Source organism: Ambystoma mexicanum, chromosome 4p (assembly GCF_040938575.1).
Source record: "Ambystoma mexicanum isolate Mex_15411 chromosome 4p, UKY_AmexF1_1, whole genome shotgun sequence".
Classification (NCBI taxonomy): domain Eukaryota; kingdom Metazoa; phylum Chordata; class Amphibia; order Caudata; family Ambystomatidae; genus Ambystoma; species Ambystoma mexicanum.
This window is the reverse complement of record NC_090927.1, coordinates 800,032,118-800,054,505: the sequence shown is the minus strand read 5'-3', so window position 1 is coordinate 800,054,505 and position 22,388 is coordinate 800,032,118. Positions and strand designations below refer to the sequence as shown.

At 45.5% G+C, this 22,388-nt stretch overlaps 1 protein-coding gene across 13 annotated transcripts in view; it reads left to right on the top strand.

The window, feature by feature from the left end:
• Positions 1-3,143: 3,143 nt before the first annotated feature.
• Positions 3,144-22,388, top strand: part of SNX14 (sorting nexin 14) — a 2,214,134-nt gene continuing 2,194,889 nt past the window's right edge. For 9 of the 13 annotated variants that reach the window (XM_069606342.1, XM_069606341.1, XM_069606346.1 and 6 more), the window contains exon 1: positions 3,148-3,419. In XM_069606342.1, coding sequence (XP_069462443.1) covers positions 3,250-3,419 — 170 coding nt within the window. In that variant the 5' untranslated portion in view covers positions 3,148-3,249. Of the gene's footprint in view, positions 3,420-22,388 lie in introns of all 13 variants that reach the window. The other 4 variants (XM_069606348.1, XM_069606351.1, XM_069606349.1 and 1 more) reach the window with 4 other exon arrangements.

The window sequence follows — 22,388 nt, the reverse complement described above, 5'->3', positions numbered from 1 at the left end:
ATTCTTACTCGAAGGGCGGCTTGTTCTTCCCATCCCACAACGGAGGAGCCATCTTTGGCTACAAAGAGTTTGCAATATGTTTCTCTGTCATGGAACTTGAGGTTCACCCACACATATCCCATTATCTCGATGGGTGTTTTTCCATAACCGGTAGCTCTTACACAAGTTCTTCGCAGGTCATGTATCTTGCCAGAGAGTACACTCAAAAAGGTCTTGAGATCCACGATGGTGTAGGGGGAGCCAGTGTCTACCATTACGGGTAATGATATGCCGTTGATTTGCATTTTGACCCAGGGACCGTTGCTCTGTTGTTGGGATGTTACAGTGAGTATTTGTACCGTTTGTTGCATTGGACTGATAGATAACATGTCATTGTGCTCTTGGTTGCTTTCAATGACTCTCACAGAGGACGGTCTGATGAAAGGTCGCCTGGTGAGATCGCCATATCTGGTTGTCTTTCCCCGTGTGTTCTTGCAGACTTTGGCAAAGTGTCCAATCTGGCTGCACTTATAACACTCCATAGCGATGGCGGGGCATTCTTTGTCAGGATTTGCATGCTTGTACCATCCGCACCTCTGGCAGCGCGTTGGATTCTGGGAGTTGTATGGCCTCGCTCTGTTTGAGCCAAATTTCGAACCCCTTGATGGCGGAGCCTTTCTTACTGCTGCTACTAGAGGCTCGTAAGGCTCGGACTCAGGGCTGACACATTTGATCTCCACACTGGTCGTGTGGTCACGTCTTTCCCTCATGCATCGATCTCCCAATTCCATGCTCCTTGCTATCTCCGTGGCTTGGTCCAGGGTGGGATTTTTGGTTTGCCACAATTTTTGTTGGATGCGTGGATCAGCCACATTCAGCACCAATTGGTCTCTCAAATACTCATCACAGACACCTGTGAAACTGCAGGTTGACATAAGCGCCCTGAGGGACGCTATGTATGAATCAATAGACTCGCCTTTGAGCTGCTTTCTGGAAAAGAACCTGTATCTTTCCAGTACTACGTTGGTCTTGTTGCCAAAATGACTGGTGAGTTTGGCCAATGCTATGTCAAACTTGCGGTTGCCATCTCCTCCCATGTTGCCGGGTTCGGGAAGGGTCCTGAAAAGTCTCAGTGCTTCTGCCCCTATACAGTTCAAAAGGGTCGCCTCCTTGAGGTCATCATTGAATTTGCTGCCCCCAATGGCTCTGAGGTAGACGTGGAATCCATCGATCCATTGTTCCCATGGGCAGGTTGGGCTCCCAGGGCATGGAAGAAACTTGGTGGGAGGCGGAACGCCCTGCATGGTGGTGTGCCTGATTCTAGGTTGTAAGTGGTGAGGAATGGCGTTGGGTAGCAGCCGTTGCTGTAGTGATAGGCAGAGGTTTGCAGTACTGTTGGCAGTTAGCAAGGAGGCGCTGGGATACAGTCTTTATAGAATTGCTTGAATGGCAGGGTGGGACCCCATTCAGAGAATGCCCAGGTGTATCTGTACTGCAGAGTCTTTAGGCTTCAGTGATGGATGGTCCTTAGTACAGATTGTGACCTCACAATGGGCTGGGAGCGCAGGTTGGCTGTTTAGGGGGAAGACCTGATGGAATGTTCAGTTGTGATGTCACAATGGACCAAGATAGTGAGTAATCAGTCCCGGAAGGTCAGGGTAGCGATTGAGAGAATGAAGACTGCTAATGCTGTGTGTGCGTTGCTGGGCAACAGCTAGCAGCTTTTGAAAATGATGCAGGGTTCTGCTCAGGGCAGCGGTGAGGGTTTTACACAAAACAAAACAAAAAAAATGCCAGCCAAAAGGAAAGCGCACGTTTCACCTCGTCCGTTTTACACAAAAAAATGCCAAATGAAAGGAAAGTGTAAGTTTCACTTCGTCCTCCCCCCGCCTCTGACCTGATAGATGGACAGCTCCTGCTTTCTGAAGCACTTTTGGAGTAGGGCAGGAGTGCAATGTGCGCCGCTCTGAACTCCCAGCGGGGAGGAGCGGCACCCTTTACAGTGTAGAACTGAAGCATACCTCTCAACCATTTGTCTCGCAAAGGCGGGTGAAATCACCCGATTTTGTTTTTGGCGGGTGAGACGCCCATTGGAAAGAATGGGCGTGCAGGAGGCTTGGCGGGTGAGTCAGCCCTTTGCAAGGCGGGTGACACCCGCCAAAAGCGGGTGAGTTGAGAGCTATGACTGAAGGTGGGGGGAAAGGATGTCGAGGCCTCTCTTGGCAGCGCCCGCAGCGGCCTGCCTGTCAGCTGTCAGCAGAAGTCGGCGGCAGCGGAAGGGGGGGGCTGTGCTCGCAGTCAGGTGGCATGATACGCTCCCGGGGGCCTCGGGGTACGGTGCCTCGTCGCCATTGTAATAAAGAGGCACACTTAAATGGAGGTGAGTAAGAGCTTTATTCGAGGCCCCCGGGGTAGTCACAGTGGAGGCACCAACTGGCGAGGCACTCTCAAATGGAATATACATGCACGAGGTTCTGAAGAGACTCGTGCATGTATTCATAGCTCTCAACCATTTGTCTCACAAAGGCGGGTGAAATCACCCGATTTTGTTTCTGGCGGGTGAGACGCCGATTGGAATGAATGGGCGTGCAGGAGGCTTGGCGGGTGAGTCAGCTCTTTGCAAGGCGGGTGACACAAGCCAAAAGCGGGTGAGTTGAGAGCTATGATGTATTACCATAACAACCATAAAGATTTAATTTTCTGTTTCATGTCAGCTTTATAGGGTGCATCAGATTTGTTATCGTTTATGTTTAACCCCAAATATGTGTATTCATGTACGCTTATGAGTAAGGTTATACTAAATATATGGTTTTTAAATCGGACTAATAAAATACGACCGTGTCAAACTTTTTTTCCCTCAACGATTTCCTATGAAATTCAGGACGAAAAAGATGCTGTCTTATCACTCGCAAAAGGGTAGCCATCTTGAAATATGCAGCAAATCCACACCATACTAAACTATTTACCAGTACAATTAGTCCATTCAACAAAAAGGCCAACTTTTAACACGTCTTTACTTCGCATCGAGTTATACAACAGCAACGAGTAACACCTCTTAAAACAAAAAATCAAAACTTTAAATTCGTGGTGGGAATAGCGTTTCGGAAGCCAAAATACTCAGCCAACAAGATCGCGTGTCTAGTCCTTCTTCACTGTTCATGTCCGGAAAGATGCGTCAAGAACAAGGGGCGGATTTCGAACGGTTGTGTATGTCAAAAAAGCACAACAGCCTCCTTGGCTTCAGGGAAGAGGGGCAAGTGGCCCGGTCAGATGATGTCGGGCTCACTAGAATCCCCAAGCCGGGTGACGGCGCTTAAAGCCTTCCGGGAAAGCCTGAGGCACAGACTGCGTATAGATGCGATCAGGGAAGCCTGTCGCCAGTACCCGGTGTTTTGCTGTATTCTCCTCTTCCTGGCTGTATCCACTCTCCTGCTCAACAGGTAGGTACCATGGAAAAACACTCAGCAAATTCTAGATGGGCTCTTGACCCACCATTCTTGATACCACTGCACGTTTCTACGACAAATAAGACGTCTAATACCTAGACAGGAATATGGACTGCAAATCATGATAACAGCTGTCATGTTTGAGTCAGGCAAAGTAATGCTTTTATCCGATTGGTCCAAGTGGGAAGGAGTGGGAACGGCTAACTACGCCCACCTCCTTTTTAGACACTGAAATGTACGGGTTTGTCTACTTTTAATGTGGCTCTATGTGACAGTGTTAACGCTGATGCAATTTGCATTGTATCGTACCTGTTATTACAGTATAAAATGCAATAACATATATTAAAATACTTTGGTGCACCTGTCACACAACAGCCATAGCTCTCAACTCACACGCTTTTGGCGGGTGTCACCCGCCTAATGAACAGGTGACTCCCCCGCCAAGCCTCCTGCACACCCATTCGTTTCAATAGGCCTCTCACCCGCCAAAACTAAAATCGGGTGTTTTCACCCGGCTTTGTTACACACATTGTTGAGAGCTATGCAACAGCAGTTCTTTACTAGATGCACCGTGCCCCAGTCTAGAGCTTTTATTTCTCCGACTATTGCATTCTTTAATTTGTAACATTGTGACCTATCGATCGAAGACAATGTAAGTTTAAAAAACAACACGCCCAGTGCTGGATATTGTATCTGGGGCCTGCTATGGGCACCCAGCAGGCCCCAGGGTGCTATGGGGAATCAGCACCCGAGAGACCCCGTGCCTCAGGGGGTTGCCGGAGAACACTCAGTCATTAGTGGGGGCAAATGGAGCAATACCATGACCATGCAGACACCTTGCCGGCACGAGGGTCCCACAGCATCATGGCCTGCATGGCCTAAATGAGAGACGGACCAGTCATTTCTCTTTGGGAGCCTGCAGCCCTTCTCCTGCACGTGCCTGCAGGGGCTCCTTTTATTAGAAAAGGGCAATACCATACCTGCCTAAAGTCCAGATTTTTCATGGAAAACCAGGAATTTAAACCTTTTCTCCAGGTCTCTGGGGAGGACCCTGGAATCTCAGGAATTTTGATGTTCTTTTTACAAGGTGATAGAAGAAGAATGTGTGAAGAAATTGGCATGCTTTATTTTGGCCACTCATGTTTCAGTTGGCAAACTTTAAGCTGTTCTAGATAATAGCTAATTCCCCTTCTGAATACAGAGCCATGGCAAAAGTTCTCTTCACAACAGTGCAGTACTTTTCAAATATCTGCCCAAAGTGCAGGATTTGACATGAGGACATTCCACTGACAGGTGGGCGGAGCATGTGGGCAGAGCCATGTGCAAATGGGTGGAGTCTTGTGTGGCTGTGGGCGGGGCACACATCTCAGGAATTTTGATTTTCAAATGTAGGCAGTACATATTTGTTTTTTTTTTCACATGGGTGGGGCACATTCCCTTTAAAGGGGTAACACTCTTGGGAGGGTCACACACCATACTCCTCCGTTTTCATAACAAACAAATGTTACTGAAATATAAATGATCCCCCCCTCCCCTGTTAGAGAAAGACATTACTTGGGCCACTTCAGAATTGTAGGATCGACAACAAATGGGATATGCCACTGCTACACACATGGGGCTCACATATTATAGACATACAACCCACTCTAACCATAACCAGCGGGTGTCAGTCGCGGTCGGCGAACCGCTGGTGGAATGCTGGCAGTTCGAACACATGTTACAAAACCCTTTATTAACCTGGGGTCAGTGGAACTTCCACCACTGAATGACGCCATTGCTAGCTGCTGGCACCAATTAAGCAATGCCTACAAACTACGGGTACACAGCTTCACATCCATTTCACTTGGGCCATTTTAAGCACATCATTGACATGCAGGTTCACTGCATATAAACACGTGTTTACTGCGTCTTCCCCAAGCACTTGCGGGATTGCAGGAAACCAGTTCACTTTGCTCCAGTGTCTGTTCAGGATAGTAATTTCCACAGGTCCAGGTCTGTTGATGTTTTAGTTCAAAGGTAGGTAAGCCGCACCCGGGGCCACACCGGCTTAGTCCCTTGATGTTGGGGCAGGCAGCATGACACTGGTAGCATGGCGTCTAGGCTGTGCCACATGATGTTGACAGGGCATGGGGTGACAGCGTGTTACTCGCCCCCCTTTTCTTGGTCATGCTCTCGCCGGCAGGAGTGTCACTTTACGGCAGTGGCACAGGAGGGCGCACAAGCACTCTTGCAGAGTTGCAACCCTCACTTGTCCGTTGCACCTGCTGGCGGGTGTCGGGCCGCATGATGTTGGTTGGCCAGATACAGGTGACGGGTGTCTGGCCCACTCCTTTTTCCTCACCAGGCAGGAGTCACTGCTGTTGATGAAGCCGCAGTCCCGGCCAGTCCTTCCTCCAGACAGGACACTTGGCCAGGTGATGTCCCAGTTTGGTGCTGTCAAGAATCGCCCCCAGGACCACATCTGCCTGGTCCACGGATGGCAGGCCCAGCAAGGGGGCACAGCAGTGGCAGGGTGTCAGTGCCACTTGCAGGGCAGGCAGCGTGACAATGGTGGCAGAGCGTTAGTGCCACTTACTGCTTCAGTCTCTCCCCCAGGCAGGAGTCACCTTCCTCTTGGTGGCGGGTGCAGGGCAGCTAGACACTAATTGGCAGGGCGTCGGCCATGCGCCCCAAGGCGGGAGTATCAACTTACTGAGTTGCGCACAAGGGCGCACACGCACTCATGCAGAGCTGCAACCCTCGCATGCTAGCTACGCTTCTTCTTTGCTTGTGCAGGCTTTGGTGCCAATCATGCTGCGCATAGAGAGCCTCAAATTCTTGCTCCTGGTCTCTGAAACTGTTTCTTCCCGTGCAATTCTCAGAGGGATTACACCTCCTGCCAACCCTGTCCTCACTCCCACTGGTGCAGTGCATAGAGGACCTGGTGTTGGAACTTGGACAGATTCCCCCGATAGTCCTGTGATTGCTGCACCTGCTAAGTCTCTGGACTTCACTGAGGGAAGCCTCAGCGTAGGGCATCTGGAGACAGTCCTCCATTGAGGTGCAGCACTGGGAACAGAAGACGTCATCTATTTATTTCTGCATTCATTGTCTTGCACCACTGGATGTTTTAACTGCAGGTTTAACCGCCCCGTTAATTGTGGACGGTGTTGTTTCATGAAATGCAGGAACTGATGATGATACCTTGCTCCGGCACATGCTTCCCTCTCTCCATTGTGACTCAGTTATAGCATCCTATGCACGAATGCTAGATAGTGTAGGGATGAGGCTCGCTTCAGGACAGGCCTGGTCTTCAACGTGCTGTCCATCATAGTACTACTTTCTTTGTGAAGAGCCAGGCATCTTCCTACCGTTTGTCAGATAGTGAGATCGCCCCGTGGCAGCACTAGCATGGTCCATCTTCCTGGCACTTTCTGCAGCTCAGCAGTGGTGTCACAGCAACATGAGTTTCTTGGGCACACCGCTGTTCGTGTTTTCACGAGGCAATATGTGTTTTCTCCATACCAGCAACAGCATTGGTGATGACAAATTGCATTCCATCGATGGCTGGTCTGCCTGGGAGGACAGTGAATGTTAGAAGGCACCTGTAGCTGCAAAAACATGGAGTAGTAATCCATTGACACCTACGAGGTGCTGCATGGTCTTTCGAGACAGGGTGCTCCTCCTTGGTGCATGAGGGCCTTTGAAGATGTGCGCGTCCCTATTCCAAGCCTGATGCAGTGACACAACAGGATTATTTCTTCCTGGCCGGGGCAGTAGATACCATTCCCCCCACTCACCTCCTTAAAAACAAACAAAACTTAGCACTCCAATGCCTGGTTCTCACAATAACTCGTGGACCTTCGCACCAAAAAGAGGGTATCGCTTGCCACATGGAAGAGAAACCCCACTGAAACCTCCAAAACTGCCTTTAAGGCCATTGCTAGAGAATATAAAATAGCCATCAAGTAGGCTAAAGCTGCATCTTACAACACTGTGATTAACAACGCCAACTCTGGAACAAAGGAAATCTTTGCTGTTATCAGGGAGCTGGAGTCGCCCTCAGCTCCCCATCCACCCTCATCAAGGACGAGGCTTGGTGCAACCAAATTCAAGCGGCTATGCTAAACAAACTCGACTCCTTGCATACCAAAATTCTAGCTCACCAAAAAGCTCTATTCTCGCTATTAGCCTGTCCCATGGTACCCCCAACTGGTAACACCTCTAACCAGGTACCAAAGTTTGAATTCTCTGACATGAGCAAATCTGAAGTCATTGCCCTCATAAAGTGCATTAAGCCATCCAATTGTAAGGGTGATGAATGGCCGGCTCACATCATCAAAGACGGCGCTCCAGCCCTCGACCCGTTCATCACTGCCTTCATCAACTCATCCTTCCAGTCGTCCCATGTACCGACTTCCCTCAAAGAAGCCTGGGTCCGAATACTCCAAAAAAAAAAAATCTCTTGACCCACTGGTCCCAGGGAACTACAGACCCAGTGGTCCCAGGGAACTACAGACCCATTACAACTGTCCCCTTCCTGCTAAAGATTTTGTACAAAGCAGCTTACCTGCAAGTTCAAAAATTCATTGAGGACAACCACCTTCTTGGACTACGCCAGTCCGGCTTTCGTTCTCGTCATGGCACCGAAACGGCACTACTTGATCTAAAAAATCAAATAGATGACCTAAGAGACGCAGGCAAACCGGCGCTCCTCCTGCTCCTAGATCTCTCAGCGGCCTTTGATCTGGTAGATCATAAAACCTTATGCCACCATCTCTCCTCCACAGCTAACTTCTCCCCAAAGGCGTGTGAATGGATAACCTCGTTCCTTCAGGAGAGAGTAATGAAGGTCTTCTCCAACTCCTAGTGCCATCCCCAGTCCTATCAAATGTGGCGTCCCACAGGGCTCCTGCATGACCCCCACCCTTTATAACCTTTTCACCAGGCCCCTGTTTAGAATCCTTGATGCCCTGGGCATCTCATATACCAATTATGCAGATGACACCCAGGTGCTCATCCCACTCTCTGGGGACTATCCAACTGATATGAACACCCTCAATTTCATTTACTCCACAATTCAAACATGGATGGCAGATAATTGGCTCTGCCTAAATAGTGAGAAAACTGAACTTCTGTTGGTTGGGTCTCCATCCACTCTGGGCTAACTTGACAAGAAGTATCATTCATTCACCATTGACAACATCCCTATCACAGTTTCCCAAGCGATCAAGACATTGGACATGTACCTTCAACCGAGCCTTACCATGGATAGGCAGGTCAATGCCATCGCCTCATGTGCAGCATATCACTCTAAATTGATCAATGCTGTTAGGCCATTCTTGTCCCAACAGAACTGTATCACCTTAGCCAGGGCAATCCTTGGCTCTAGATTGGATTATTGCAATGCCCTCTTTATTGGAACTTCCCCAAAAAATCTGGCTAAACTCCAGATTGCACAGAATAATGCCCTAAGGGCCGTGACAGGCATATCACGCAGGGAGCACGTTTCAGGGGTCAGGAGGCAGGTAAACTGACTACCCATCAAGGAAAGGGTTGTCTTCAGAACACTTGCCCTCACACATAAATGTCTACACGGTCTGGCATCTAAGTACCTAGCTCAGAGGATCACCAAACAAACAACCTCCAGACCTTCGAGGTCCGCCTATGCCAACCGTATCACGGTTCCTCACACGCGCAGAGTGCGTGCTGGAGGCTCCAGCTTCCCAACCATGGCTGCTACCCTCTGGAACAACCTTCCAGCCCAGATCAGGTCAATCGACTCTCATACAGCCTTCCGTAAGGCCTTAAAAACTAGGCTGTTTGTCTGAAAGGGCTTGTCACCACGAGTTGCGTATTGCATATTTAACCTCCCATACACCATTGACTGTATTTGGATGGATATGACACACTTTACTATGCATTCACTGTACTATGTAATGTAACCTGTGAGCAACTGTAACCTATGAAACTGCCTTTAAGCATCTATTCATGGGCCGCTTATTGTAACCCTCAAGCAAGCCTTCGTAAATCTCCTTTATAGCGCCTCGATGCCTGTGGGCTGTAGTGCGCTCTACAAATCCAAAAATAATATTGGGGCAGTGGCGTTGGCTACGGCCACTCTCCACGACGCCACTATGGGCATCCAGCAGGCCTCAGGGTGCTATGGGGCATCAGCACCTGAGAGGCCCAGTGCCTCAGGCAATTGCCGGAGAACACCCAGTCTTTAGGGGGGCAGGGCGAACCATACCCATGATCATGCAGACCCCTTGCCACCTTGCTGGCACGAGGGTCCCACGGCATCATGGCCTGCAGGTCCGTGCTCACACGGTGTGGGCCTGCAGGCCTAAAAGAGAGACAGACCAGTCATTCCTCTTTGGGAGTCTGCAGCCGTTCTCCTGCACGCCACTGCAGGGGCTCCTTTTATTAGCTTGGCCCATGACACAGTCATGGCCCATGTTAAAAGGGCAATGCACATGGGAGGAACACATCCCCTTAAAGGGGGAACCCACTTGGGACGGTCACACACCACAAATATGGTGTTTCCAGTGACAACAAGTTGACTGGTTAATTCTTTTTAATGATGAGAATTTAGAATTCTGTTCCTTTTTCTGGGTTTTGATTCTCTCTTCTGCTATAACTTAACACTGCCAATGGCATTAGATCTGGTATCTAATAACAGTATTTATGCATTGTACCAGACTAGTATGGCCGCTGCTGTTTTGACTACCACTTTCCATTTTCTCCAGTTAAGCCAGCGGAAGTGGGTTGATGGAAGTGAGCGGGGCTTGCTGCTGCTGTTCAGTATTTCAGCAAGCATTTTCCCAGAGGTCGGCCTCTTCTAATATAAGTGCTTACATCTGGTGTCTGTCCAGGGACAATGCAGCCTTTGTGACCAAATATATGGTGGTATTGCTACTGCAAAAATGGCCCTGATGTCGATCAGTCCACAATATATGCCGGCAATGCCACTGTAAAAAACCTGTTCATGTTGCACATGTCTGATACATGCTAGCATTGCCCTGTAAAAACACTTTTTCATGCTGCCTGTGCCAAAAATATTCTGGTATTACCACTGTAAGGCCCTCATTACAAGTCAGGCGTTAAGGGTTTAACGGCGCCGTCGGCGCCGTTAACCCTTAACGCCTGCTTTTTGCAGGCGTTAAAGTCCAAGGCGCTAAGCGACCTTGGTGCTAATTACGGCACCGTAATTTACGGTGCCGTAATTAGCGCCTTCCCCATCCCCATTATGCCCTATGGGGCAAAAATGGGAATGGGGAAGTGCAAATGGTTAATGGGGAATTACCGCCCCACTTACCTTGGAATGGGGCGGTAATTCCGCCATCCACCATGGCGGAATCCGGCATGGACCATGGTGCTAATAGCACCATGGTCCACCGCCTGACTTGTAATGAGGGCCTAAATCTTATTCATGGTGCACGCCCTCAAGTCCTTACATTCATGGTCCATTGTGCCACCCCCCAACAGACATGCAAAATGTCACCAACCCACACACACACACACACACACGCGCGCGCACATAATCACGTACGCATTCATTCAAACTCTCTTGCACACACATGTTGCAAATACTGCGTGCTAGCACGCAAACACTTTTTTTGCCCTTCCTTTTAAATGTAACTTTTCAGTGTGGTCAGCCGTTGTCCATGTGTGAACGTCAAAATTAAGTACCTTAAGTTTCAGAGATGGTTAAGCAAAAGGATGTGTTAGTTTACTTGCAAAACAATCAGACAACATCCTAACCTTTAACTCATTCCCAACCGACTAACATGCCAGACCCGCCAATTTTATATTGTTTGGAGCACATGACCCCCGAAATGTCTAGAAGCACTTACCAAGCATTCTGTCACGCAATTCCTGCTTCACACCTAAAACAGTGCAACCCTTTGTCCCGATACATAGTGTGTCGACAGTGTCCATGTAGAATGACACTGTGATGATCCACTTCTAGGTGAACCTGCTCGATCAGGTCTACTTGCGGTCTCGTCCTCCTCGGATGAAGAGAATATGGCCTCCACAGCTGTGGTGCTTTCCTGTCCCAGATTGTGCCACCCCTCCTTTTGTTGTTTTTCATGCCCCTGATCAGTATTTTATTTATTTCATTGACTCTGATCTGCGTTCTTCAACACTCGTTCCCTCTGGTCAAGGGAGCAGCCAGTCCACACCAGTAAGGCAGGCAGTGAAGGCTGCAACATGGGACCTGGGTGGGAAGTTTAAAAAAAAAATAACTGCACCTACGTCATGTTAAGGACGGTTTTGGGGTAAAGATGCTGTTGGGCATTTACAGGGGGAAAAAATGGCGCATCGAAGCCAGTCCTAAGAAGTCCCGTTTGGCCGCTTAGACGCAGCGACGCGGTGACTCGGCGGGGCTCGCTTCTCTCTTCTTTATTTATTTATTTCAAAGAAGGGATCCGCAATTATTCTCATTGTGATGGTATAGATTACTCCTTTTTTTTTTTCTTTCTAAAATTCACTCTGTCAATTTCGGGTGCATTGCATTGTTATTGCGATTTTCTTGTGTTTTTTTCCATCTTGCTAATACACTTGTGTGTGTAAAAGTCCTACGCCTGTGCGGCTCGCTTATTCAAGGCCAAAGAGATTTTTGTGTGGCGTGAAGGCGCAGATATTTAGTTTTACTAGCTGGCAATGTCCCGCGTATTATACACCCTCAAATCCGGTATGCCTATCACGCCAGATAATGTTGGTCTAGAAAATAATGCATGCGGGGCTCCTGAGACTCTTGCTAGTGGTTCTTTGTCTAAAACTGGTGAAAAAACTAAACGTGCAACACGAACGTCAAAGAAAAACATTACTCTCACTCCAGTGACACAAACGCCAACATTGAACAGAGATATTCAAATTTTTTAATGAAAAAAAAAATGCCTTTTGCCTGTAACTGGTCAAGCCTCTCTGCAAATAGAGATTGCTGATCCGTCTATTGCTCTCTCAATGCCACCAGGGAGTTTGACCTCACTTAACTCCAAAAGAGGGGAATCCTAGCGCTGTTATTTCAGATAAAATATTTTGACGATTCCACAGACCCCTTTGAAATCAGCGCAAAATAACTTTTTCCACAGTCCACGCTGAAGCATCTGCTGGCATTGAAGCAATGGCAAACTCTTGAGTGTGTTGTAGAAGTATCTGATGGAAGTGTGAATGGGACTCCCATGGGTCGCACTCCTATGGGTGCGATTTCATTGCATGCTAGTATTGTGGATCTTGAAAGCTCTAGGTTGTCTAATGTAACTGACTATCATCTTCCATGTTCTATGGACTCCTCTAATCAGGTAGTGAATGATTCTTATATTCAGCCTACCCCTCGACGATGTCTGCTAATTGGTAAAGTTGGTGATACTGTGGCAACCTGGCGCTCATAGAAATCACTTTAGGCGCGGTTAACACAACCATAGTGAGCCTTTACAAACTCTTTGAATCCTTGGATAGAAAGATTTCTCAACAATCTGTAAAAATAGATCAAATTGCTGATTGGATGAAATGTGTTTCTCCTGATTTTTTTGAAAATTGATATAAATACGAATATGGTACAGAGAATCACAGCTTTGGAGAAAAATGTTCAACATACCAATTCACTTCGTCTTGAACCCTTGACGTCAGTTTTGCCCATGTTCCATAAGGTGATTTGAACTGTGGAGTGTGTGGAAAACATGAATGACAAGAATAATGACTTTTGGGTCAGTGTTAATTCTCCTGTGGAAAATGTGCCCATTGATGTTGTCAACCCCATAGAAGATGGCCATTTTGAGTTATTTTCCCTTCCGGCTCGCAAGAAAGTTTGAAAAACATTGGTAATGAAAAAAACAAAAGCACTAGTTCACAATGTAACGACTTTGGTGAAGGTTAATAAACCTAATAAAAAAAAGTTTGCAAGGGCGACCCTTACCTCCGTCTGAAATAACCCAAGTAGTTATACCTACACAAGTAGGTATACCTACACATGTGTTTTTACAGCCGGAAGAAGGGAATATTCCATATGTGGCTGACAAAATTCCAATTGTGGTCAAGGTGCCGACGAAGGTGACAACTTCAAGTAGTCTTGGAACAATATGTGAGCCTCCGGCTCAGGTACCCCCCACTGGTTACGAACCATTAAATGCACTTGTTGAATTACTCGAAAATAAAACATCTGATTCTAAATCATTGCAAAAAACAGCTTCTGATGTAGCTATTCCAAACATCCCGACTCGAGCAGGTTTAGATGGCATAGGTCTTAACCCTGCCTCTGTACCTGTATGTGAATTGGGTTTTGAGGATCGTATGGCGACAATTAAATCTGCGGTGGATGCCTACTTATTCCAACAAATATCTGAGGCCTTGCCGGGTGTTAAAATTTGCGGCCCGCGCAGATAGATGAAAATCGGGTATCCTATGCAGATTGTGTAAGGAATGAGGCCTTGTCTGTATGCTCAAAAAATTGCACTGGTTCTGAGAATAACAATAATACCCGTGGCTCCACCTTCAAAGAGGCTCCAGTGAGGAGATCAGAAGGTGATTTAAATCTCAAAGTCAGAACCAATGATCAGAAAAATACAAATAAAAACAGGTTTGACTCCTTCCATATTCTGATCCTGAAGTGCCGAGATGGGCCGTTCAAGAAATATGATCTATGTCGCTCGAGTGTCCTAAATATCTTTGGAGACATTCAGGCTCTAGAAGATCTGACCTCGAGTGACTTCGAGCAAGTTGAATTTTTATGTGATAAAAACCTTTCAATAGTACGGCTGTGGATTAAATCAGGGTTGGTCCGCAATACTCTATGGAAGGCAAAAATTGATCTTTTTAATATGGGTTTTTTGTTAGCCCTAGATCCAGTGCATCAGGTCCACCATGTAGCTGATGCAGGCTCAGCAAAAATCACACTGTTGCCTGAATCAGATTGCTCATGCCCGTTCTGTGTCAAAGGGAATAGCTTGCAGCCAGCCTTTCCATCCAAAGCTCAATCGTAACCATCATTCAGAGAGAAAAGGGAAGAACTCTCTCTGGCAAGTTGGAATACGAGAGGTTTTTTGCATTTAAAGTGGGCGGAGGATGATGAGTTGAACTGTTTTGACATTGTAGCGTTACAGGAAACATGGATGTTGCAAGTTCCTGTATGGGATGATCATGACCTCATCTTGCTTCCGGCTGTTACAACAGGCAAAGGCAGACCTATTTCAGGCCTGCTGGTAGCAGTAACATCTAGTAGAGGTTTTCAAATCTCTGCGTGGATGTCACCAAATAATTTTATGCAGCTAGTTAGAATCCCTTAAGCAAAACAAACTAATGCTTTAATTAACCTATATTGTAACCCCGTCGGAATTACAGATGACGCTTTCTACAATGCTTTATCTAACCTCTTTGAAGAAATTGCTAAGGATCATAATATTTCTGCTATCTTGGTGATGGGTGACTTAAATCTCACGTGCATGCAGTCGGAAAATAAGAAATAAAGTAGAGAAAGTCAGAGATGTATTACGTTCATGGATGAATTAAATCTCAAAATGGCCAATGGAGCCATCCAAGTGGACATTCCGTCCTATCATACTTGGGAAAGAGGTGGGTCAACATCGATGATTGATTACATTTTTATGAGCGATAAGATATTTGTGACTGCTAGAAAATTTGCGATTGTCAAACAAATCAAAAGTGATTATCATTTGTTATCATTGTGCTGGACTATTTTAGATCAGGAAACTGTTAAGTTACAGAATTGGTCCCAACAATTGATTTTGCTTAACGATGCAAAAAATTGGTTTAGATGGTCAAAAGACAATCTGACTACTCTGAATGCTGCCATCAGGAATGGCCAAAGGTTGAATGAATATCCTAACCGGTACTAGCAGACATTCTAATATTCATGTTCATAGGTTTGATCATAGGTTTGATCCTAGGTTTGATCTTATACTCCAACAGAAGAAATCTGCTCACAGAAGAGAGCTTTGGAAATTACGTAAACAACCATTGGTAGATAGGAACATTTGGCTGATTTAATAGCCTTGTCTCTATCGTAATTGGGCACGCTCTAGAAAAGCTAAACTCTTCGAAGCCGATGGCGATCGCTTCATGGCTGCTTGTTATAATAAAAATTCAGCACAGGTGTGGGAATTGATAAATAAATGCAACACCAAGACCCAAGTTGACCATCAAATTAATGGGGTTACGGAGGGTCAGTGGCTTACACATTTCTCCAAACCTTATGCCGATGAGCCCTTGGGTTTTTTCATATTCACAAATAGAACCTCCCCTTGTTGGTATTTAGATTGTTCCGAAGACATAGTTAGAGAATTTATCAACAAATCTTCCTCATCACGAGCAGCAGGCCCGGATGGCCTTACCAATTACATGGTTAAACAGAATCCGCTACAGTCGGCGTCCATTCTCAATAACACCTTTCAACACAATCTGTCAACTAGAAATCTACCTATGTCCTGGAGCTCTTCTTTGATTGTACCTATATACAAAAAAGGAGATCGCAAGGACCCTAAATGTTATCGTCCTATTGCACTGCTTGATGCGCCTGGAAAAATATTCTCTCGACTGGTGCTAAGGGAATTCAACACGTGGACCGTTAAGGCACATCAGCGGGATCCAAAACAAACAGGTTTTGTTGCCGGGTTGGGGACTGCGGAAATTTGATCACGTTGAATGCTATTAAAATGCAAGCCCAGGTAACCAGACAACCAATCTATTTTGCCTTTGTGGATCTGAATTCCGCTTTTGATTCAGTCTCAAGATCTAAACCTATGAATAAAATCATCCAAGCGGAATGCCCACCAAGCTGTGCAATATCATTCATGCACTACATCAAACACCTCTGTGCAAATAAGATTGACTTCCAAGGGTTTGCTGTCAGCTGCGATAATGACAGAAAGAGGGCTGAAACAGGGATGCATCCTTGCATTAGCACTTTTCAATTTTTTCATCAATGATGTTAAATGGATTTTTGAGAAGGTAATGGCTGACGCCCCTAAATTGAACGGTGTCGAAGTAAAAGCACTCTGACATGCGGATGATCTTGTACTAGTGTCCAAACCCCCTACTGGACTACAGAACTTGTTGACAGCACTCTGTAATTATTTCAACATCAATGAGTTGGTTGTCAACATTAAAAAAACTAATTGTTTTGTATGTACCTAGAACATCCCGCCGAAACAAATTAGAGTGGAAAATTGAGAATACCACCATTGAGGTAGTCCCAAATTATATATATTTGGGCCTTATCTTTGATGGCCTTCCATCTGCCCACTCTCAATTGTGTAAAATCTGAACAAAAACTAGCTTCGGCCATATGTCAGACAAGATTAATTGTGTTTAAATATGGTAAATTTTCCATCAAGTCAGCCATAATGTTTTGGACTCAAAATGTAATTGCTACTCTATTATATGGTCTGGAAACACAAAGAGTAATGCAACCAGTCTTTTTGAACCAATTGGAGGCAATATTTTGGCGGTCAACCCTTCATCTTCCACACTGCATTCCAGGTCCCTGGATCCGTTACGAGTTGGGGTTAACCTCATTGACGGCCATGTATAACTGGCTATTGTGTAGTTTGTTTCGGAAATGTTTGGTTTCAGCCGAATGACTCCACGCTAGCAATTGTATCAAGCTATATGTTGTCATCACCACATGAGTTTCCTAAACTGTGGTCTAAATACATCATGTCAGTAATGGCAAATGCTGACACTACTATTGATACTCTTGTTTTCAATCCAGACCGTGCCAAGAAAAAATGATATATGATGGACTGGATTGACACAAGAGCTGCATGTTTGAAATATAAAGATTTCAATAATCAACTATTTGGCCCAAAGAGATACAGAGAGATAGGGCCTCATTACACGGAAGGCGGTAATCCAGGGTGCTATTAGCACCCTGGACCATGCTGGTAAATTACCGGCACCGCCTTGGCGGAAAGGGGATTTACCGCCCCATTCCAAGGTTGGAGGGGCGGTAAATCCCCCTTCCGCCATTGCCCTTCCCCATTCCCATTTCTGCCCCATAGGGCTCTATGGGAATGGGGAAGGCGCTAATTACGGCACCGCAATTTTGCGGTGCCGTAATTAGCTCCGAGGTCCCTTAGCGGGTTGGTACTTAACGCCTGCAAGAAGCAGGCGTTAATTCCTCCAACCCGCAAAGGGACCTCGTAGTACGGCGGTAAGGGTTAACGGTCACCGTTGCCATTAACGGTGACCGTTAACCCTTACCGCCGTCCGTGTAATGAGGCCCATAGAATCTTATCTCTGTAGAGCACCAACTCCCTCAGTGAGAAGTGCATTATTACGTCTTCGTCTTAATCTATGGCCCACACGTGATGTACAAGCACGCAGAAAATTAATCAAGGTTGAAGATAACTGGTGTTGGTTTTGTGATAATCACCTGATTAACGAAACTCTACAACATGTGATAATAGACTGTCCAGTGCTCATGGGTTTGAGCCAAATACATTTCATTAAGCATATGGAATACTTTGCATATATGAAGCCAGAAAATAGATGGGTTGCCACTAAGATCATGAGTATCAGAAGAGCTACAGTTAACTTTTTGAATGCTTTGAAATTGGAATAGATCCTGTGAACTTGTGATTGTTAAATTATTATGAGTAATAACAACAGTAACAGATGCAAGTGTTACAGTAAGATTATATATAGAAGGAAATATCAAGAGATATTTTATGTGAGATGCTGCTAATCTAGAGTTTAGAGAATATTAATCTAGGCTTATTTTATTATATTCTTTTTGATATTTCCTTGGTTGATGTTTTAAAACTGTCCTTTTTTCCTTTTTAAATATGTTGAGTTGTTGTACCTATTTGTAACAGTTTGTTTGTTGTTTAGCTGTTTTGCTTTGTTCTTAATTTTTAATTGTTATGCGCATTATTGTTGTTTTCTCTTCATATGAATTGATTGATGAATTTTGATAATGATTGAAAAAGTTGATTAATTTCAGCTAAATTCAATAAAAAAATGGCAAAAAATTAAAGTAGTGATTTGGCACCAATGTCCCCACGTTCTGCCAACACTCGCTCCAGCCCCAATGAAAGTAAATGGCTTGGAGACTGGGAAAGGCAAAGAACATGTCATGAAGCACCTACGACCATGTCTGGATTGTGCGCATTGTAGTGTACAAAAGCGCTGCATGTAATTATAAACTGCAATGTCAAAGCAAGTCTGGGCTATGCAGCTGCTAGGGGCACAACCGGACTCATGGAAGAAGCTTCGGTGGGTGACTGCCCTCCTTCTCTGCCACTGCTCCTCTGACTGGTTTTAAATGAATCCCCTTTAATAAGAACAAGCATGGGCAAAGCCAATTGTTTTGGGTGTTTCCTGCTGTTCTTTGCATTTTTCATTTATAGGCACCAGGGTGCAAGGAGGAGAGTGAAAAGTTTCGAAGGACGGTGCGATAAGGGGCGCAGGTGTGCAATAGAATGAGAAGGAAGTAGAATAGAGCCAGGGAAGAAATGATTGATAGAGGGTGCCATCGATGATAAGCAAGAGGACATATGAGCGAGAAATAGTGAGCAGCTAAGAGCGAGAGTGTGAGAGGAAGGATGAATGGGATTGGGGTGGGTGTGGGTGTGGGTAGAGTGAGTGGAGGTATAGTGGGTGCGAGTAGGGTGGTGGTAGAGAGTGGATGCTGGATGGGTGGCATAGAGGAAGTGGGGGTAGGGTGGGTAGGTGTTAGATCAGGGGCAGGTTGACTGGGGGTAGAGAGAGTGGAGGTAGAGCGGGTCGGGGTAGAGGGAGTGGGGATTGGGTGGGTGGTACAGAGGAAGGAGGTAGGGTGAGACAGTGTGGGTAGGGTAGAGAGAGTCGGGGTGGGTGAGAGTAGAGGGGTAGTTTGAGACAGTGTGGGTAGGGTGGTGTGAGGGGTCGGAAATGAGAGCGAACACACATTTGTACTTTTCTCAACATTTGCTGTGTTTTAAAAAAATAAAATGGGTTTGGATAAAGGCCTAACTAACCCTATCGTAACATGAATGTTCCTAACTGGCAAACTAAAACTAAAGAAAGTCAACCTTGTGTCTAAAATATATCTGACACTTAACTTACATTTCCCTTGCACACTTGGTTATATGTATGTATCTGTTTCCAGCTCAACAAAAATTTGCAACAGTTCAAAATTGTAACTCTGATAATTTAATCCTTGTGCCCAGCGTTGAACTCCCTTACCCTTGGATCAATGCAGGAAGACCTTTGAAAGAGTTCTGTTCCAACAATGTTATATTCAGTTCAATGTAAGTTGTCTCTCAAATTGGAAAAATCAAATCTCATCCATAGAACACTGGCTCAAAACCAAAGGGTCTGTTTCTTTCCCATTCATGATGCCAGAGTAGTTGCTCTGAAAGATGCAATAACAGTCTTTCCCATAGAATACTTAAAAAAAAAACAAAACAAAGCAGCTGTTTCTTTCACAAGGTGTTCCTTCCAAGATGTCAGAATAGTCGCGCACAAGGATGTAACAGTCTTTCCCATAGAATACTTTTTCAAAACCAAAGCAACTGTTTCTCTCATAAAGTATTCCTTTCAAGATGCCAAAATGATTACTCTGAAAGATGCAACAGTTTTTCTTGTAGAATACCTTTTGAAAGAATGGCAAAGCACGCCTCTTTTGTTGTACAAGAGTTTGTAAAAATGTTAAAGCAAATCCCTTCTTCCCACCACGCTCTTTATAACAACAACGTTTTTCTCCTTTAAAGTGACAGCTCTTTTCCTTGTTTACTCACCTGCCAGTACTGTTTTCTACTTCACAAAACGTACTCCTTTCCCGGTTCACTCTCCTGCCAGGAATGGTTTCACTTACACAGTTCAAACTGTTAGTGTTTCTCTGGATGTGGCAATGTTTGTACCAGGTTTCTCCACACCAACATATCACATGCGGAGAATTGTACAATGTTTGCCTGTTTCTTTGCCTGTTGCAATGTGTGTTCCAGGTTTCCGCAAACTGATATCTCATGTGAGGAGAAATGTACCCTTTTAGCCCTTATGTCTCTTCAATTTCTCTTGGCTGGTGGCAATGTGGGTTCCAGGTTTCCTCAAACTGTCATTGCCTTCCCAAGTGTCCTTTAGCTTTACAACATGTCCCGGGGGACCCCAACTCCTTTTGGTTGACTAAATGGGTTAACATATATCTGTAACAGAGCACCATTACCGGGCGGATTGCCCCATTTGCCCAGAGTCTCGTGGTTCCTGCGTCGGTCTCTCTCGCCGCCGCCAGTGGAACGTCTGCAATTCAGCAACATCGTGTTGGGTCTTGCAGCCGCTGCCTTATGCCTCCGGTATGCGACGGCTCCAGTGCAGCTCGTTCTGTTGGCTCTGCTTCGGAGCTCGTCTCCCGCTCTGCGTCTGCCACAGCTTTCTGCTCCTTCTTCCTTCAGACCACGACTGCCTCCTCCTCTCCTGACCCACTTGTGTGCATAGTAAGGTGTACCATTTTTAAATCTTCTGCACAGCTGATCGAGATTAGAACTAGTCTGCACCTTTTGGCTTAAGGTTGCTTCTGTTCCACATTGACTCCTCTCTCCTCTTCTTTGTCCCAGAACCATGGGCACTATGGGAATTGAAGTCCAAAATGCTTTTATACTTTTCAAGGCTACATTGTTTCAATTGTTGGTTGCACTTGCGTTTTTCATAACCAAAAGATGTATGATGTGCAGATATTATGTTCAGGACTTTTACCCATGACAGAATCTTTATAATCAGTGGAAGTTGCATGTGATTCATGGATTTCTGAGATGTAAAACATATTCTGTTTAGGTGCTTTCTCATATAATGTTCTTTGGGTTTTAACATGGTAAGAAGGACTTGTGCAGTGACCACATACCATTAGGTATTTGGGAATTATAGGATCTTAATCCTCCTAAAAAGGGAGTCACCACTTCTCCCCAACAGCCTTCTCCTCCCATGTGATCCACCTTCATAATGCGACCCCCCCCACCCCAAGAGTCAGGATCAGGTAGTGACTGCCTTCCCCCTGACCACATGCTAGGAGATTTTAGGCTGGGGATCAGTGATGACTCCACCGGAGTATTCACAGTGGGTGGAGTTAGAGAGGGTGGGGGTGGGCGATGGTATTTGGATGAGGACAAAAAATATAAAGACGATGCAGCCTCGGAAGGACTTGTGAAAAATAGTCCAGAATAGCCAAAACAAAACCCAACATGCATCAAAGCATAAAATAAGCAGTGTCACATAGCACTTTGCAATGCAATTCTTTAGGTTTGCTAATTAAATTGACACTTGTGAAACAAAGCACAGCTCACCCTGCATTCTTCTCTTGACTGCCGTGCTCTCCCCAACCTCTTTTTCTCTCTTCACTGCAAGGTCACAGGGGCTAATTGAGAGAGAGTGCAGCAGTAATCATTACCTCCACTCTTAAGTGCCAAAGGCCTGTGTGGGAGTGCTAATTGTTACATAATGCATAATAGGGGTGTAACGGAATGCATAATAGGGGTGTAACGGTATACCGTTATAGATACCGTGAACAGCTTAATTGAACTATAATAACCGTCACGTTGTTTATACCGTTTTAGGGCCTGCAGCTATTAAGTGAGTTTTTCAATCTGATTTGTAAAGGCTGCAGTAAGCAACTGCTGCACATTCTGGATCTTGCACTGTAGAATGTGGCGTTTGGCAGACCGAGCACAGCGAAAGTGAGGCCACGTTGGTAAATGCAGCTTTTATGCTGTGACCGCTCTTTCGGTTTATAGTGATATTTTCAAATGCCATAGTTTCGAATGGCAAAGTTTTGAATAAAAATGCATTGTAAAAATGCATATTTTTTAAAAATGTGTTAATGGGGGGAGGGGGGCCCAACCCCTGTGTTTTTTTTTATTTTTTTTTTTTTTTATTTTTTTTTTTACCCCTTAACACCCATTTAAGTTATAAAAAAAAAAGTTACCTACAAAAAAATGTATTTTTTTCGATGCCTTTTTTTCAAAACATTTGTCATTGAAAACTATGTTTTAG